The 20,113-nt window shown below is 36.7% G+C and overlaps 1 protein-coding gene across 1 annotated transcript; it reads left to right on the top strand.

Annotated features, from left to right (window-relative positions):
• The first annotated feature begins 1,268 nt into the window (after nucleotides 1-1,268).
• Nucleotides 1,269-19,839, top strand: LOC138306237 (uncharacterized). Its single transcript, XM_069246635.1, has 14 exons — nucleotides 1,269-1,395; nucleotides 2,283-2,405; nucleotides 2,631-2,834; nucleotides 3,621-3,802; nucleotides 6,243-6,402; nucleotides 7,416-7,542; nucleotides 7,938-8,058; nucleotides 9,094-9,262; nucleotides 9,607-9,782; nucleotides 10,201-10,335; nucleotides 11,391-11,435; nucleotides 12,344-12,481; nucleotides 18,981-19,094; nucleotides 19,311-19,839. The coding sequence occupies exons 2-14, from the start codon at nucleotides 2,306-2,308 to the stop codon at nucleotides 19,470-19,472; spliced, it is 1,833 nt and encodes a 610-aa protein (XP_069102736.1). The 5' UTR covers nucleotides 1,269-1,395; nucleotides 2,283-2,305; the 3' UTR covers nucleotides 19,473-19,839.
• The last annotated feature ends 274 nt before the right edge of the window (nucleotides 19,840-20,113 follow it).

Genomic DNA, 20,113 nt, shown 5'->3' with positions numbered 1-20,113 from the left:
AAAGCGCGTGAATCGACACACGTGCGCTCATTCATGTACCCATACACCTAGCAGTCCACAGTATATATCACCTACAAATAGGTAAACAAACCCCTCACCTGTAATACTATATGGGACTTTGTTTTAGCAAGAAAACATGTCAACTCCTCTAAGTTGTCATTTAGATGTTTCTCAAAATAAAATTCCAACGCAAGTGAATAGAAATCCAAACAATAATCCGTCCACATATCTCCACGTATATCGTCGTACTCGATGCGCTCAACTGACCATGTACACGTGACTACGTACCTGACCCGAACGAGCGACAACTATCAAGGACACACACGTGTCGATGTACATGTACGTTTAAAACTTTAGTGTATAATGAGCGTGTTTTTTATTACTTCAGTATGGTACATATGTGGGATATAGCTGACAGCACATTCATTCTATGGGCTAGATTAAATATTGTCAGGTGAGGTGGCAGTGTTTAATTTTCTGGATTGGACATTCGACATTTGAGCATGTGTATTCCCTGTTTCAAGACATGTATAAGTAACGACACACGTGATGGTCACACGTGTCACGTGCTTTATATAGGGGCGTTGGCCAGTGAAGGTTACTAAGCAGAGCAAAAGAAAAATGGCTGCCACTTCCTTAGATACCACACTGTCATAACTAGGGGATGTCTCAGAAACAATTTTTGAAAAAAAAATATTTCGTTAATATATTTTTTTTAAATTTCAAATGTATGTTTTAACTTGCATTGTCAGCTGTAAGGGCAAAAGATTTGACCTTAAGGGCAAAAAAGTTGTTTGACCTTAAGGTCAAATCTTTTGCCCTTAAGGTGAAATGTACATAATGGCAAAAAACATTTTTTGCCCTTAAGGTCAAAAGATTTGACCTTAAGTATTATGTGTATTTTATGACAAAACGGCGTGCCATAGGAGCATGCTTCTTTGGCTCAGTCGGAAGAGCCGTAGATTTCCACGCCGGAGACCCGGGTTCGATTCCTGGCCTGTCCTATGTATGTATATATACACTATATACATACTGCACATATATAAACTAAAACTATCAACTAAATAGTATAAAACTGTTATTTTACAATACAAATAAACTTTAACAACTAATAAAAAATAAGCTTGACATAAATTTCCACGCTACGAATATCTCTAAACTGGTTGATAAAAATGTCATTTATCCACATGTGTTATTTTGCGTTTTGTACATTTCGTTTGTATCAGAAACTTATAATACATTATGTAGGAAAAAGGAAAACATGAATGAAGCAAATCGTGTGCGAGTTGCTTCCCTTGATTTGACCTTCGACCTATTGCATGGCCATTTGACATACAGCTAGCTGGCTATATCAACACTACTAGTGGACACCACGAGCGGTCTTGTGTAGTTGTGGTATGTATATATCTCTGATTTATTTGTAGAAATAATTTTCTCGTGATCAAATACATATTTATCTTCGATAGTAAATCGTTAGGTCTGATCGAATGTAGGCCTTCTACGTTAGTGTACATGTGCATTTACAGTCGTATATGGCCTATAGACCAATATGAAGACTTCGAAGAAATTAAAAAAAACAAAATAGACTACTTTTAATATGTTTGCAGGAATAGTTAATATCAAATGAAAAATAGTGAATTATAGTCCAGCTAAGAGACGCTAACATACTGTTTGTTTGCATTGCGATCTATTTATAACTAGAGAATCGAGGATGATGGGTTCGAATCTCACCGGCGTCAGGTTTTTTTTCTCTACTGAAAACATTGACTTTTTATTATTTCCTAATATTTATCTGTTCCATAAACGTTTTTTAAAGAGAATATCATTTTATTTTTATTGTATCTTTTAAAAAAATATTTGTTTTAAAGTGTGGCAGAATTGGAATAATTTCAGTAACATTATTGCACATTCTAAAACCGACATTATGATGAAAACACAAGAGTGACATTGCAGAGTTTGTATATTCACTGGGAAAATCAATCCTTTGTTTAATAAATCAACGGTATTATATATTAAAATGTATTTGATTTTGTCTATTAAGTGATATCCATATTATAAAAAAATATTGGTGACAAAATACTCCTAGTTTTCAAATTTATTTTATACCACTATGGAATTAAAATAAAGTGACATTACATCTTATTTCTTTGAATCAATTAATTCATTAATATTATGTGATCTCAATTGTGAATTGATTTCTCTCTTTTTGATTTTTAATTTTATTTAATTGCCTCATTGTTCTGTATAATTTTGTACATTTGTATATTAATTCTTTCCTGTAGATTTTTAACCCCAGCAGTTATCAATGGATACCGTAGATACAAAGGAAGATTTTATTGCCATGGCAACTGAGGCGTTACAGGCTCAAACACGCCTCACTCATCAATTACCAAAATCATCCAAAGGTGAGGATACTAAAACAAAGGAAGTAATGAAATTTCAAGTGTATTTTTTAAAACAAATGTTTTTTCTGGTATATTTTGTGTTATCTCTGAGGAAACGTGTACATAACATTATTGACAATAAAAAGTATCCAAGATATCATAACTTAAAGGTTAAAGATAAAAAAAATGGAAATTTTATTTTAGTGATTTAATAAAGACACCTGAATTTATCTTGTTTAATTTCAGTTCATGAGAAAGCCTGTGAAACTTTAGACAACCTAAGAGAAATCAAAGCAGAACTAGATGGCTCAAGTGTGAACTTTGACCCACCACAAATCAAGCGTGACCAGTTTACAGAATTTCGTCAGCTGACACTTATGCATGTTCCATCGTCTCTGACGGAAGAGGTCAAGGTCAAATTTAACAGTTTTGTCACTCATACATTGAACGGTAAATACAAAATTTAACCCAACATACATGTACATACCACAAAAATAAAAATAAAATTTTTCAGGAAATGGAGCATCATAAGATTATTATACATGTATTTTGCAAAAAAAATAATGAAAAATTCTATTATAAATCTGCATATTATTGAGGTTACAAATTTATTCTGTGAACTATAAGCAGTGGATTAATCAAATGATTGCAAAAAATCTAATTTTCATAGTTTATTTCGTGAATAATTGATGAGGAAGTTTAAAGAGACATACCAACCTCAAAATAGCATTGACGTTTTTCTTAGCATTGATTTCACTTCTTTTTAATTCCATAGGGGTATACAAAAATTGTTTGCAAACTATTTGAAATTTTTGAATCCTCAAAAAAGTTTAATTTGCAAACAAAAAATTTGTTCCATACAATCATAATGTACCCTGTTGAAAATGAAAAAATAGTGACATCAATGCTTATAATTATTTTTTTTATTATTATCATATTTGATAAAATGAAATACATTCTGATGTATGATTCCATGGATTTTTCAACGTGGTTTCTTTTTCCTAATCAATAAACAACGTCAATTGCTCTCTTGTGACACTACAATTTTAAGGTTAGGTTTTCACACTGTTCTTGGATTTTTTTCCCCAAAGTGGTACAAAAAATAGATCAATCAGATAGTCAGATTTAGTATGAAAGCAAAGAAAAATGATTTATAGCGTTACTATAGGACACACTGATCTACTATTAATACCATGATAGTGAAATGTTTAACTTTGCCAATGGTGCTCTATACAGCTGCTTGTCGTAAGGTGTTGTGTGTGACACTAGTTACCTGCCCTTGGTATCAGGTTACACAACAAGAACGAGGGGAAATGGCGCGACATAACGTGATATTCATTGTCTACCTGTCACATGACCATCAGTACCTGGCGCCGACCAATCATCATGATCAGGAGAAAGCTTTTGTTATAGATGAGGTGAGAAGTTATAATTTACTCTACATGGCTACTGGTATCTGTGTTTGTGTTTCACCATTACAACCTACATCTTTTGTATCAACCTCAAATTATCTCCCATTGCTTGACTCTTTTCTCAGTTGGTTTCACCCCCAATCCGACCTTGAAACCCATTTTTAACAGAAATCATACAAAATGATTACAAGATTCTATAAAATGTTTTAGACACAGTTTTTACAAAAAAAGTCATGTTTAACAAACTTAATCATGATCATTTAGACTCTTATGATCCTATTCATGATCATTTAGACTCTTATGATCCTATTCATGATCATTTAGACTCTTATGATCCTACTCTAATTGTGTTAGACTCTTATGATCCTATTCATGATCATTTAGACTCTTATGATCCTATTCATGATCATTTAGACTCTTATGATCCTACTCTAATTGTGTTTGAAACAAACTCTTGAAACTTAACTTAAAGATGCTCCACCGCTGACAAATGGTATTTTTTTCACTATTAAAAACAGGAACAGACGATTAAATATTTTTCTTCAGTTACAAAAGTTACTTACTTTACACCATTACCACCATTGAAAAGTTTGAGCTTCTAATTTTACTTCAAGTTAAAGATATGAAAAATAATTAATTGCATCCCGAAAAAATTCCGTGTCACTATATCCTATATGGAAGGAAGTACTGACTGCGCATGCATCAAAGGCGAAATAAAGCATTTTATATGATTTTTTTGTGTCAATTAGACATATATATACATGATCAAACACCAATTATTGTTCAACTAATGAATATCATTTATGCTTTGTCGGCGGTGGAGCATCTTTAAAAAAAAAAAAAAAAAAAAGTTATTTTCAATATCAGGCTGAATTAATCATGTTGTAGGGTTGGTTGTACGCTGTAGAGTTGTACCCCTGTTGTAGGGTTGGTTGTACGCTGTACAATTGTACTCCTGTTGTAGGGTTGGTTGTACGCTGTACAGTTGTACTCCTGTTGTAGGGTTGGTTGTACACTGTACAATTGTACTCCTGTTGTAGGGCTGGTTGTACGCTGTAGAGTTGTACTCCTGTTGTAGGGTTGGTTGTACGCTGTAGAGTTGTACTCCTGTTGTAGGGTTGGTTGTACACTGTACAATTGTACTCCTGTTGTAGGGTTGGTTGTACACTGTACAATTGTACTCCTGTTGTAGGGTTGGTTGTACACTGTAGAGTTGTACTCCTGTTGTAGGGTTGGTTGTACGCTGTAGAGTTGTACTCCTGTTGTAGGGTTGGTTGTACACTGTACACTGTACTCCTGTTGTAGGGTTGGTTGTACACTGTACAGTTGTACTCCTGTTGTAGGGTTGGTTGTACGCTGTAGAGTTGTACTCCTGTTGTAGGGTTGGTTGTACACTGTACAATTGTACTCCTGTTGTAGGGTTGGTTGTACACTGTACAGTTGTACTCCTGTTGTAGGGTTGGTTGTACACTGTACAGTTGTACCCCTGTTTGTAGGGTTGGTTGTACGCTGTACAATTGTACTCCTGTTGTAGGGTTGGTTGTACGCTGTACAATTGTACTCCTGTTGTAGGGTTGGTTGTACGCTGTACAATTGTACCCCTGTTGTAGGGTTGGTTGTACGCTGTACAATTGTACTCCTGTTGTAGGGTTGGTTGTACGCTGTACAATTGTACTCCTGTTGTAGGGTTGGTTGTACACTGTACAGTTGTACTCCTGTTGTAGGGTTGGTTGTACACTGTACAGTTGTACTCCTGTTGTAGGGTTGGTTGTACACTGTACAGTTGTACTCCTGTTGTAGGGTTGGTTGTACACTGTACAGTTGTACCCCTGTTGTAGGGTTGGTTGTACGCTGTACAATTGTACCCCTGTTGTAGGGTTGGTTGTACGCTGTACAATTGTACCCCTGTTGTAGGGTTGGTTGTACGCTGTACAATTGTACTCCTGTTGTAGGGTTGGTTGTACACTGTACAATTGTACTCCTGTTGTAGGGTTGGTTGTACACTGTACAATTGTACTCCTGTTGTAGGGTTGGTTGTACACTGTACAATTGTACTCCTGTTGTAGGGTTGGTTGTACACTGTACAATTGTACTCCTGTTGTAGGGTTGGTTGTATACTGTACAGTTGTACTCCTGTTGTAGGGTTGGTTGTACACTGTACAGTTGTACCCCTGTTGTAGGGTTGGTTGTACGCTGTACAATTGTACCCCTGTTGTAGGGTTGGTTGTACACTGTACAATTGTACTCCTGTTGTAGGGTTGGTTGTACGCTGTACAATTGTACTCCTGTTGTAGGGTTGGTTGTACACTGTACAGTTGTACCCCTGTTGTAGGGTGGGTTGTACGCTGTACAATTGTACCCCTGTTGTAGGGTTGGTTGTACGCTGTACAATTGTACTGCTGTTGTAGGGTTGGTTGTACACTGTACAATTGTACTCCTGTTTTAGGGTTGGTTGTACGCTGTAGAGTTGTACCATTTCCTCCACTTCCTGTCTCGAGGCCGGACGCGATGTTTGGAGGTTCTGTATGCCCCCACATCAGCAGTGTTGTATGAGGACAAGGTGTGGCAGAATCTCAGAAAGATACTAGACTACAAAGATCTAATGGGTTTGTATATGTAGTATTTCTTACTATAGTTTTACGTTGAATCTTGAACTTCCCAAAGGTGCTGGGAATCAAGCATAAGACGACCTGTACATGTTATGAGAATTAACATTTACGTCTTTGTACATGTATCTACATACTGTACTTCATCCTCGATACTCCAGGGCTTCCGATCACTTACGATCTCTACACCCCTGGACTATCTCATAGTGAAATTGAAGGCAGATCAGCGGAAAAATTTGACCAATTACAGGCTAGCAAATATTTCATTTGAAGACTACAGAGAGAGCGACGTCTAACATCAAAGTCACACAGTCAACCACGGTGTACCGTTATACGGCTCTTTTGATGTACATCAAATGACTAAATTACCTGTACTGTTCTGTTGTCTCCAGTTTTACTATGAGATAGTCCAGGGGTGTAGAGACCGTAAATGATCGGAACCCCTGGAATATCAAGGGTGACTGTACTTAGAACCATTCAGTAAGTGATAATGGGTGTAGTGTTAATAAAAAATAATCACTTTTGAGACTCCACAAAATCCTCAAACTTGTTTCACATCTACATTTAAAAAAGTAAAAGTTGTTTCAGATTTAACTGTACTTGATCAATGAACATGACTGGAACAGTTTTGTCAAGACTATCAAAATACTTTGAATTAAAATGCGAATGGATCATTAAGTTGCATGAGTCAGTGTAAGTGGGAAAGTTCAACTTTAATGCTTGGTTCAGACAAAATACAAAAAATATGTATATTTAATTTAGAAGGATTATAACACAGATTTCAAATTAATGATTAGAATAATTGTCTTTCATTCTACATGTTATTTCATTGAAAACATACATATAGTTTGTTTATGTTGATATACATATAGGATTTGTCTATGTAAATATAAGTATATAATTTGTTTATGTAAATATATAATTTGTTTATGTAAATATATAATTTGTTTATGTAAATATATAATTTGTTTATGTAAATGTATAATTTGTTTATGTAAATATATAATTTGCAGGTTTACAAGGCTCTGTGTTTTCCTGTCTTGGTCAGTGTACAGGAAAGATAGGAAAGAAAACATCCAAGAAAGGACCATTCAGACTTCGGGAAACAGCCACCTTCCAGGATTTCTGTAATAGCTTTAGGTAATGGCAATATTAAATAACTTTAAACATAATGAATTAAAATTGAGATATTAAAGAAATTGTGTTATTTTGAAGGGAATTCAGAAGCATGAAATGAAGAAAACATCTGTAATTGAGTCATGTAAAAATTGACATACAATGTATATCAGCTGACATAAGGATCAATCTTGATTTTGACTGCATACATACATACATACATACATACATACATACATAGTACGATTTTGACTGCATACATACATACATACATACATACATACATACAATAGCACGAATACAGATGAGAACAAACATATTCATTTGGTTTTTGACAGAATAAAACTAATAACAATCATCACCCTGGTATTTTATTTGGCTAAATAGACTGCATATTTTTGGTATCTTTTAATTCACAGATTGGTTCATCACCTCCACAATCTTGTGCATGGATTACCTCCCCTGACTGATGTTTTCTCCGTCGATGATCTGCCAGTGCTGGCTAAGGAAGGTGTCACTATCCTACAGAAACTGTACCGGGTAGGAATGATTTGTTATTAGGCAAAAAAAGTCTGTTTAGGGTTACATTGGCAAAACAAATAGGGTCGGTAGGTCGGGAGGATTGTATTTTTTTTTGTAGAAAAGTTGGAAAAAATGTAAGGGTCAGGGATAAAAAATTAGGGTCGGTTGGGTAACCATAAACAGACATAATTTTTTTTGGCCTTACGAAATTACAATAATGTACTATTGTGCAGGGTAGGTATGATCCATTTTGAAGCAAAATGAGACTAAAGATCTGTATTTTAATCAGAATACAGTAGGAAAACATTGACAAAATGAGACTAAAGATCTGTATTTTAATCAGAATACAGTAGGAAAACATTGACAAAATGAGACTAAAGATCTGTATTTTAATCAGAATACAGTAGGAAAACATTGACAAAATGAGACTAAAGATCTGTATTTTAATCAGAATACAGTAGGAAAACATTGACAAAATGAGACTAAAGATCTGTATTTTAATCAGAATACAGTAGGAAAACATTGACAAAATGAGACTAAAGATCTGTATTTTAATCAGAATACAGTAGGAAAACATTGACAAAATGAGACTAAAGATCTGTATTTTAATCAGAATACAGTAGGAAAACATTGACAAAATGAGACTAAAGATCTGTATTTTAATCAGAGTACAATAGGAAAACATTGACAAGACCATGATGATAATTCTTGAACTACCGAGAATCTAATTAAAATTCAGATCCTTATATTCTCACAAGCATTCCATTGAGAATCTGACAACATCTCATATTAAGGGGTCATGTTCTGAGGACCTTTGTTTATACTCCTTGTACTTCTAGTTCAAATGGATAATCCTCATATTACTATTTCAACAGAATGCAACATTTCTTCACAGCATTCATTGGATCGTAAACCTTTTTCTTTTTCAAGCATTCAGTGGATTGTAAACCAATATCTTTTGCAATATTGGCAACATTATATTGGTCCATATATCATAGGTAATGCTGGTCTTATCATGAGAGCAAGTCAATTTGTTTTGTTTATTTACTTTAGGATCACGACACATCAAAGCGAGACATTTTCAACATTGTCATGAAATGGAATGAGGAAGTCACAGGTCAGCTCTCCAAATTTAGATATACAGATGTAAACAAGATTGAACAGTTCCTGCAGAAGTGGCAGGTGGATGTGCGTCTGGAGGGCAGAGCTGTCGTACACCAGGGTATGAATAATGTTAATGTAAAACAACGAATATCTATAACACTTAATGTGGAGTTGAATATCTTATAGACTGAATGTAGAGTTGAATATCTATAAAAACTGAATGTAGAGTTGAATATCTATAAAAACTTAATGTAGAGTTAAATATATATAAAACTTAATGTAGAGTTGAATATCTATAAGACTTAATGAAGAGTTGAATATCTATAAGACTATATATAGAATTGAATATCTGTAAGACTATGTATAGAATTGAATATTTATAGGACTATACACTGTTTATAGAGTTGAATATTATAGGTGTGAATATCCTTAAGATGTCATGAGTTGTTCCTGACATTTTAGCCCTGCCTGATGATCACACCAGCCTAGTAGATGTGATGAAGAAAATTGGAGGACCTGTCGGAAAGCTTGATCCGAGTCAGATCTTACTGGTGGCCAGAGCCGGAAGTCACATGTACGGACTGTCCACACCGGAGAGTGATGTGGATTATATAGTGATATTCAGAGAGAAAACAGAGGTAAGCATAGCAATCATAGCCATAGTTATAGAGGTCTCAATCTCAGGAACTGTTACAATCATGATATTGCCAATCTATTTTTATAGGATATATTTGCACATGTTATAGTGGCAGGATAGGTATTTGATCAAATACTTCTATCTTTCAATTGAATACATGCATTTAATAAAACAAATACCTCTTTTCAGTCTACAGGGGATCAAGTAAATAGTGCATGGAATACAGTGTATCTGAGTCATCTGTGGCTGATAATCTACAGCCAGAAGTACGCCTACTTGTCTCAATCTTTGTGAATTTGATTTTTTCCCTTAATTCCTTGAAAAACTGTATAAGCATAGTCCATATTGGACCATCAGTGATTTAAGTATATGTGTTCATTAAGAGGTTGTAAAAAGTTGTCTCTCCACGTTATTTATAGACAGTGCTTGGGACATGTAAAGCTTTGAAGGATATTTATGAGAACCGGGGTCCCACAAAGGACTTTGAGTATGGAGCTTACGAGGCGAAAGTTTTCTGTGAAATGGTGCTGAAGGGGAGCGTGGTTATCTTGGAGGTAAGTAATAGATCAGAGGCATGGGTAAGTGGTGACCTTCAGGGGCCATTACATCTTTTAGGACGATACCAGGAAATTATTGAAATTCTAAACCAAAAATAATTAATTGCATGTTTTCTTATTCCAATCAGTAATACAATCTTCATATATTTTTACCGACCACAAAATATGTGGATAGCTATAGGGGTCATTTTATTGTACACAACGAGAACTGAATTTACATTAATGGGGTTTAATTGGTACTCTAACAAATTATAACACATACTATATAGGATCCTGCACTTTACACACCACTTTCAACACTTTATACAGTCAACAACCTAAACTATAATTCACTACATTTATATGATTTCCCAACATATATATTTTGGCTCTTTGGGTGCTGCTTATGTAACAAGACTCAGGTGATGAAGCTAAGGTTTCTTGGAACATCTCAAACTATGTCTCATCTATACTATTCACTAGCCTATGTGGGGACCAGAGGTCCCAGTTTCTGGTAATTTCTTAGCTGAAGTTGGAACCAGAGATCCCAGTGGTGACCGGAGGTTCCTTATCTAAAGTGGGGATCGGAGGTCCCAGTGGAGACCGGAGGTTCCTTATCTAAAGTGGGGACCGGAGGTCCCAGTGGTGACCGGAGGTTCCTTATCTAAAGTGGGGACCGGAGGTCCCAGTGGTGACCGGAGGTTCCTTAGCTAAAGTGGGGACGACCGGAAGTCCCAGTGGAGACGGAAGTTTCTTAGCTAAAGTGGGGACCGGAAGTCCTAGTGGAGACCGGAAGTTCCTTAGCTAAAGTGGGGACTGGAGGTCCAAGAGCCTATGGTGTGAATCAGAGCTATTAGCCATTAGGGTCATTATGTCATTTTGGATGATATTAGAAAGAAATTTGAATTCTGAATAGAAAAATAGTTAATTGTTTGACAAAGTGTTCAAATTTCTATCAGTAATACAACGACCAAACCAACAAAATTTGCAAAATTTAATTGGTTTTAAAAACTAGGTTAGTTTCCATTGTGTATGTATAATGAATCATTCTCAGATATATCCTCTTGTTCCAGCTTCTGTTTGCTGAGGGCCATGAATACACAAGTCCACAATGGCAGGTAATAAGAAATTTATTACAAATCTCAGGACAGGAAAAAATGATTATAACAAAGTTATAATGAATCTCAGGGGACCGCTACCTGGTCTTCAATGATCGACCCAATCCCCATTTTTCTGGGACACAACTTGATTTTTTACACAAACTACTGCTGTCATTGTCAATCCTGGTTGACAATTTATGGGAAGTCACTTTTAAAATAATAAACTTTATTGAGAGAACACAATCTGATTAAAATATATAGATCTTTAATATCACTACGTTGGATAAGAGGATCTGAGAAAGTCCCATTAGTGGTGATGTCCGGATGATCCTTGGAAATGGCCAATCAAAATGCTGCTGACAAAATTTTGCCTGTGAATTTCAGGGGAGGAAATAGTTTGAAAATCTGTCAGAATTATTTTCGTGTAGGTAGTCATCTCGCCCAAAGAGCACAACAAAGCTTATCGTGTATGTTTGTTGGGTCGAAATGGTGTTGTCAATTGATTTAGCAACGTGCAGAAAATGCATTTGTTCTGAATTATACGTGGTATAAAGGTCATCCGAACATAACCCTTAATAGGATGTTGTCAGATCCTCTATTGAACGGAGTGGTTATAAGGATCTGTATTTCAATCAGATTGTGAGAGAACACAATGTTTGATTGATAGTTTCCATGGTTACTACTCATTTTTATTGCCCTGCTATTATAGAATCTTATGATTTGTAGTTCATTTAATCAAGTTATAAATAATTAGATATTACACATTGTGTAAATGCTCAGTTTTTATTGTGTTTATTTTCGACTTTTAATACTTTGAATGTATGACAAAAAGTATCAATACAATGAGGAAACTGTATAGCAAATCATGTAATTTCAAACATTTTAAACAACTTTGTACTACTTTAACCCCTTTTTTTACCCTGCAGGCATTGAGTGAAAAGAAGAAAGCCTTTCTCACTGAGACAGGAATCCAGCAATTCATTGGTCTTGTAAAGAACAATTTCCATTTGTTAAAGCAGGAAAAACATAGAGGCACTCCGAGAGATAGGAAACTTTTCTACCAGGTTAGTCTTGCATAAAATACAGATATGCTCCAAAAGTCTGAAGTGAAATATAAAACAGAGTATTTTTATTCTTTATTGAATACCACTCATTTATAATTTTTGTCCATTTTGTTGATGAACAAGAGGCTCAAAGGGCTTATATCTCTCACCTTCAGTAAATATCACAAAAATGCTCTTACATTTTGTTAAACTGTGATTTACGTTGGTCAGTTTTAGAGTCTAAATACCTCGGATGACTCCAATGCTGGCCGGTCCCCTCATAAGGTGGATCCTTCTTCCTTAGACATTTCGGCACTTTCCATGACATCCTCCAGAGGTGTTCCGGTTGGGTTAATCAGGCCCAACCAGGGAGCGGTCGGTTATCACGTCCGCTTGGTGTTATTGCGGGTATTTGTCTTATTTCTGCCTGTTCATTGCCATGAGCAGCGATGTCTGTCTTTCTGCCATTCGTCACCTTGCGGCTAGCACTGTTGCTGGTGACCAATCCACTTCTCCCTCTTCCTCCAGATCCAACTGGAAACAACTTCTGCCTGCCTGCTTACTGCTGCTATCAGGTTCCTCCAGTCTGCTCTGGTTACCCCTAATAGACGTAGGGCTCTCCATAATGATTAGCCGGGGAAACCTCTGAATCCGACCTCTATCTGTAGGCATCATGTCTTCCATCCTCAATGTTGGCATTCTTCCATCAGCTGCTGGTATTTCTGCTGTTTCCGTTCGTTGGCCTCCTCCACCCTGTCTTCCCATGGTACCTTTTAGTTCCACCTTGACTACCTGCTTAGAGCTGCAGGACCATAACACAATGTCTGGCTTCAACACCTTTGCTGGGAACCCATCCTCTGCTGGATGTCTGCCCTCATTTCCCAGTCTCTTGCTGTTGCGAGTATCCCGCCAGCCTTTACGCTTCCTGTAGCCGGGGTTCCAGATTTCACAAATGTGGCAAACTTTGGTCCTTTTGGTCCGCTTTTTCCTCCTTCAACGGTTTAGACTTGCTGCTACCTCCTCGAGGACCTGGTGGTGGCGCCATGTGTATCTTCCATCTCAATCTGATTGAAATACAGATCCTTATAACAACTCCGTTCAATAATGGATCTGACAATATCCCATATGCGGTCACGTTCGGATGACCTTTTACCACGTGTACTGCAGATCAAATACATGTTCTACACATCTCTACGTCAATTGTTAACGCCATTTCGTCCCAGTAAGCATAGACATTGAGCATTATTGTGCACTTTGGGCGAGATGACTACGTACACGAAAATAATTCGGACAGCTTTTTCAAACTAGTTCGTCCCCAGTCAAGATTCTGTCAGTGCCAATTTGATTGGCTATTTCCAAAGGTCATCCTGACGTGACCCCTAATGGGATATTGTCAGATCCTCATATCAAACGTAGTGATAATAAGGATCTGTATTTTAATCATATTGCTTCCATCTGAAAGTGCCACCTGGCATGATGTGAAGACATGTGCCAGGTTAGCTGGTTTCCTGCATGGTGAATAGGTTGGTTGGGCTTGGCAGTAAATCGTAGGTTGACGTCAGCAGGAAGCTTAGTCTGTGACCTTCCATCTTCCAAATATCATTTCAGGATACTTTCCTCTGTCTCATTCCCTCCCAGTGAGTCCAGCTACCCTGCTATCTCATACTCACTGCCTTCACTTGCCTAGCCTTCTCATCCATCGATCTTATCTCTGCCTGAGCCATATCCCTACGTGTACGTTGGTTTACACTTCCCCATCATGTGATGGTCCCCAGGCAAAGACGCCCTGATGCCACAGACCCTACGATATCTCCATGCCGATGTCTTGCCTCTGCTTCATCAAAGCCTGTTTAACGTCCCACTTTCTCCCTGTTCGCGACCCTCGCTTTTCTGACTTTGTCATCCGCACTGTCCCTCAACATGATGACTTGACGTACTTTGGTAACCTTGAGCTCCTCCATTACCGATTTGAGTGGGAGTTGGAGTTTGGTTACTGAGCTGTACAAGCCTACACTGCTGAAGCTGCGTGGAATGCTCAGCAATCTGATAAGGTGTCCACTAATTATCCTCTCCATTGCCCCTACAAATGTAAGTGGTACTTCGTAGACAAGCAATGGCCACAGGAGTCTGGATAGTACGCCATGCTGGTATATCCAGGCTTTGAATTTCCGTGCGAGTCCACTCTTCTCAACTGCCTTCATCCATTCTTCTGCCTTCTTCCTCATCTTTTCCACACTGTTCCTATCGTTGAGTGAACCATCAAACCACTAGCCAAGGCTCTACACTGGCTTCCATGTAACAGTTGGTATGTCCACTCCTCTCCGATCTTAAACATTTCCTCCTTCACCTTGCCTGCCTTAAGAATGAGACTCCTGGACTTGGCTGATTTGTACCTCATGTGTTCCCATGTGATCATCTCTTCTAGATCCCTCAGGGTCCACCTTCCTTCTATCACCGTCTTCGTCGTCACCGTCATGTTGCCCATAAACGCTGTTGTTGGTGCCTGTCGACAGGTACGGGCCCCTGGGCCTACTCATCTTCTCAATAGCTTTGATGATCAAGTTCATCGCTGCTGCAAAGAGTATGACTGATATTGTGCACCCAGTGACAATTCCGACATCAAGTCTCTGCCAAGCTGTTGTGAAGTCTCCTACAATGAAGCGCATCTGGAAACTGTCAGATAATCCCCGAGAAGAATTCTGAACTTCTCGGGCACATGATACCTTTCCATCTTCATTTCTTCAGTTTGTGTGATATGGAACCGTACACGTTGGCCAGGTCGGGCCAAATTACCGCAACATTGCCTTTATTTTCCCTAGCTTCCCTAATGATTTGGGTTAGTACGCAGGTGTGTTCCAGACATCCAGATACGCCAGGAATGCTTCCCTTCTGCACTGAGATGTCTATGTATTTGTTGTCCAGCATATACTTCGTCAATCGCCTTGCTAAGATGGCTAGCATGACCTTTCCCTCCACATTCAGTAAAGATATGGTTCTGAACTGGCTGATGTGTTTGGAGTCATCTTCAGTGGTTATGAAACACCCCTCTGCTCTGTTCCAGCTCTCTGCCAAATGCCCTCTCCTCCAAACCTTCCGAAGCAAAAGCCATAAACTTCTCAGCAGTCTTGGGCAGTTCCTGTAAACCCTATATGGTACTCCGTTGGGTCCAAGAGCTGATCCTTCTCGAGCCTTCTTGATAATTTCACAAATCTCAGAAAGTTTCGGCTCGCTCTCGTCAAATGCCTCAGTTGGCTCTTCGACATACCTAATATTGGTGTTCTCTGCCAGATCTTCTCCTAGGATCACTGTGGGTCTTCCTCAGGTGCTCCTCCACTTCCTCCTTGGAGCTTACCAACTTCTCTGAACCTTTGCTCCCGAAGAGCTTCTTCACGAACTGGAATGGGTTTGTCACAAAACTCCGATTTCCGATTTCCTTCTACTAGTTTCTGCTCTTCTCAGTGTCTTGGGTCTTTCCCCGAGGCCATGCGTCATTTCGTATTAGTTTGAATATATATATTATCTCCTTTGGCCGTACTCATCACCTAACTTTTCCTTTACTTTGGAATCCTTATAATATAAACATGAAGTTAGCAGGGTCAAATTACACAACCTACATGTTATATACAAAAATATAGCTAATCATATGAACAGTATATAGATATTCCACAAAATGAACAGTAGATTATTCCACAAGATGGACAGTACAATGATATTAACGTGTATGTTATAAAATTCCTTAAGACGGACAGTAGAATACTCTGAACATGTATGTTATAGATATTCCACAAGATAGACAGTAGATTTTCCTTAACCATTGTGTTAAAGATCTAGATATTCCACAAGATGAACAGAAGAATTCTCTTAGCCCTATTTTTGTGTTATAGATATTCCACAAGCCGGACAGTAGGATACATGTACTCTTGTAACTTGTATGTTATTGTTATTCCACAAGATAGACAGTAGACTATTCTACAAGATGGACTGTAGAATTTTCTTAAACTTTGTGTTATAGATCTAGATATTCCACAAGATAGACAGTAGAATTCTCTCAACGTGTATGTTATAGATATTCCATAAGATAGACAGTAGAATATTCCACAAGGTAGACAGTAGAATGTTCCATGAGATAAACGGTTGAAAACTCTTGTATGTTATTTATATTCTACATGATGAACAGTAGAATACTCTTGTGTATTATGATATTCCACACGATGAACAGAAGAATACTCTTCTCTTGTGTATTATATATATTCCACACGATGAACAGAAGAATACTCTTCTCTTGTGTATTATATATATTCCACAAGATGAACAGTAGAATACTCTTGTGTATTATAGATATTCTACAAGATGAACAGTAGAATACTCTTGTGTGATATAGATATTCCACAAGATGAACAGTAGTATACTCTTGTGTATTATAGATATTCCACAAGATGAACAGCAGAATACTCTTGTGTATTATAGATATTCCACAAGATGAACAGTAGAATACTCTTGTGTATTATAGATATTCCACAAGATGAACAGTAGTATACTCTTGTGTATTATAGATATTCCACAAGATGAACAGTAGAATACTCTTGTGTGTTATAGATATTCCACAAGATGAACAGTAGTATACTCTTGTGTATTATAGATATTCCACAAGATGAACAGTAGTATACTCTTGTGTATTATAGATATTCCACAAGATGAACAGTAGTACACTCATGTGTGTTATAGATATTCCCACAGTAGTATACTCTTGATATTATAGATATTCCACAAGATGTACAGTAGATAATACTCTTGTGTATTATAGATATTCCACAAGATGAACAGTAGAATACTCTTGTGTGTTATAGATATTCCACAAGATGAACAGTAGTATACTCTTGTGTATTATAGATATTCCACAAGATGAACAGTAGAATACTCTTGTGTGTTATAGATATTCCACAAGATGAACAGTAGAATACTCTTGTGTATTATAGATATTCCACAAGATGAACAGTAGATATAGATATTCTCTTAGTACCTTGTGTTTATAGATATTCCACAAGATGAACAGTAGATACTCTTGTGTATTATAGATATTCCACAAGATGAACAGTAGAATACTCTTGTGTGTTATAGATATTCCACAAGATGAACAGTAGTATACTCTTGTGTATTATAGATATTCCACAAGATGAACAGTAGAATACTCTTGTGTGTTATAGATATTCCACAAGATGAACAGTAGTATACTCTTGTGTATTATAGATATTCCACAAGATGAACAGTAGAATACTCTTGTATGCTATAGATATTCCACAAGATGAACAGTAGTATACTCTTGTGTATTATAGATATTCCACAAGATGAACAGTAGAATACTCTTGTGTGTTATAGATATTCCACAAGATGAACAGTAGTATACTCTTGTGTATTATAGATATTCCACAAGATGAACAGTAGTATACTCTTGTGTATTATAGATATTCCACAAGATGAACAGTAGTATACTCTTGTGTATTATAGATATTCCACAAGATGAACAGTAGAATACTCTTGTGTGTATTATAGATATTCCACAAGATGAACAGTAGAATACTCTTGTGTATTATAGATATTCCACAAGATGAACAGTAGAATACTCTTGTATATAGATATTCCACAAGATGAACAGTAGTATACTCTTGTGTTTATAGATATTCCACAAGATGAACAGTAGAATACTCTTGTGTATTATAGATATTCCACAAGATGAACAGTAGTATACTCTTGTGTATTATATATATATTCCACAAGATGAACAGTAGATATACTCTTGTGTATTATAGATATTTCCACAAGATGAACAGTAGAATACTCTTGTGTATTATAGATATTCCACAAGATGAACAGTAGTATACTCTTGTGTATTATAGATATTCCACAAGATGAACAGTAGTATACTCTTGTGTATTATAGATATTCCACAAGATGAACAGTAGAATACTCTTGTATGCTATAGATATTCCACAAGATGAACAGTAGTATACTCTTGTGTATTATAGATATTCCACAAGATGAACAGTAGAATACTCTTGTATGCTATAGATATTCCACAAGATGAACAGTAGAATACTCTTGTGTATTATAGATATTCCACAAGATGAACAGTAGTATACTCTTGTGTATGATCCACAAGAGACGTGTATATATAAGATATTCCACAAGATGAACAGTAGTATACTCTTGTGTATTATAGATATTCCACAAGATGAACAGTAGAATACTCTTGTGTATTATAGATATTCCACAAGATGAACAGTAGAATACTCTTGTGTATTATAGATATTCCACAAGATGAACAGTAGTAATACTCTTGTGTGATTATAGATATTCCACAAGATGAACAGTAGAATACTCTTGTGTATTATAGATATTCCACAAGATGAACAGTAGTATACTCTTGTGTATTATAGATATTCCACAAGATGAACAGTAGTATACTCTTGTGTGTTATAGATATTCCACAAGATGAACAGTAGTATACTCTTGTGTATTATAGATATTCCACAAGATGGACAGTATCGGTTACATGATGCGAGGAGACGTGCCACCAATTCGCTGTTCCGGAGACGTGAGGGATTACATCATGAGGATACGTACCCAGCCTCTACAGGTAAGTGATGTCATGGTGTTCTTACTAGGGGGTCAAAGGTCAGAGTATCGTCACATTTGTAGAGAGGCCAAGTCTATATACAATGTACAAATACAAATCAGTATAAATTATTACCAGGGGAGAGAGTTGAAGTTCATGCTTAACCTTTGGTAATACATGTACACTGTAAATACAATCATTCTGCATCAGACATTAACCATTGTTTTGTATCTATAGGGTGACTTGGATAGAGACGTCTTGAGCCAAACAGCCCAGCAGAAATTTGAGCAGCTACAGCAGGAACTTGGAAGTCGTGTCAAACGCCTAAAGGAAAATATGGACTATACATTAATGTTGGATTGGCTTTTATCTGTGCGTGGTATAGACGGGAGGCGGTAGTATTTGTCAGCTATACTTTATAATTACGTAGACATGGCTGTGATGGACCTCATTATTGTTCCTGATCGGGTTTAGCCGGTATTTGTACGTGGTATAGACGGGAGGCGGTAGTATCTCAAGCTTTTCTGTATAAGGTTATACATTATGTTAATATATGGTGATATACACTGTATTTTTTGCCTGAATTATACAAATAGAAAATAAGATAACTAAATAAATAGATAAATAAATGATAAAAAAAGTTAGAGATGTTTTTGCCTGCATTATTGAAATGAAATATAATATAAATCAATAAATAATGATTAGATAAATAAACGACTGGTCAATAAAACTTTACATGTGCCTTTAGCCTGGATTATTCAAATAAAAAAGGGTTCATCAATAAATAATTAGAGAAGGATAATGATGTGTTACAACCGTTCTATTCTTTCTTCCATTGGTAACAAGGAATGATGCGTTAAAACCGCTCCATTCTTTCTTCCATTGGTAACAAGGAATTATGCGTTAAAACCGACTCCATTCTTTCTTCCATTGGTAACAAGGAATTATGCGTTTAAAACCGCTCCATTCTTTCTTCCATTGGTAACAAGGAATGGCGTTTAAAACGTTCTATTCTTTCTTCCATTGGTAAACAAGGAATG

This window comes from Argopecten irradians, chromosome 13, assembly GCF_041381155.1.
Source record: "Argopecten irradians isolate NY chromosome 13, Ai_NY, whole genome shotgun sequence".
NCBI classification, from domain to species: domain Eukaryota; kingdom Metazoa; phylum Mollusca; class Bivalvia; order Pectinida; family Pectinidae; genus Argopecten; species Argopecten irradians.
Note: the sequence above shows the minus strand (reverse complement) of the source record. Positions and strands in the feature narration are given on the sequence as shown.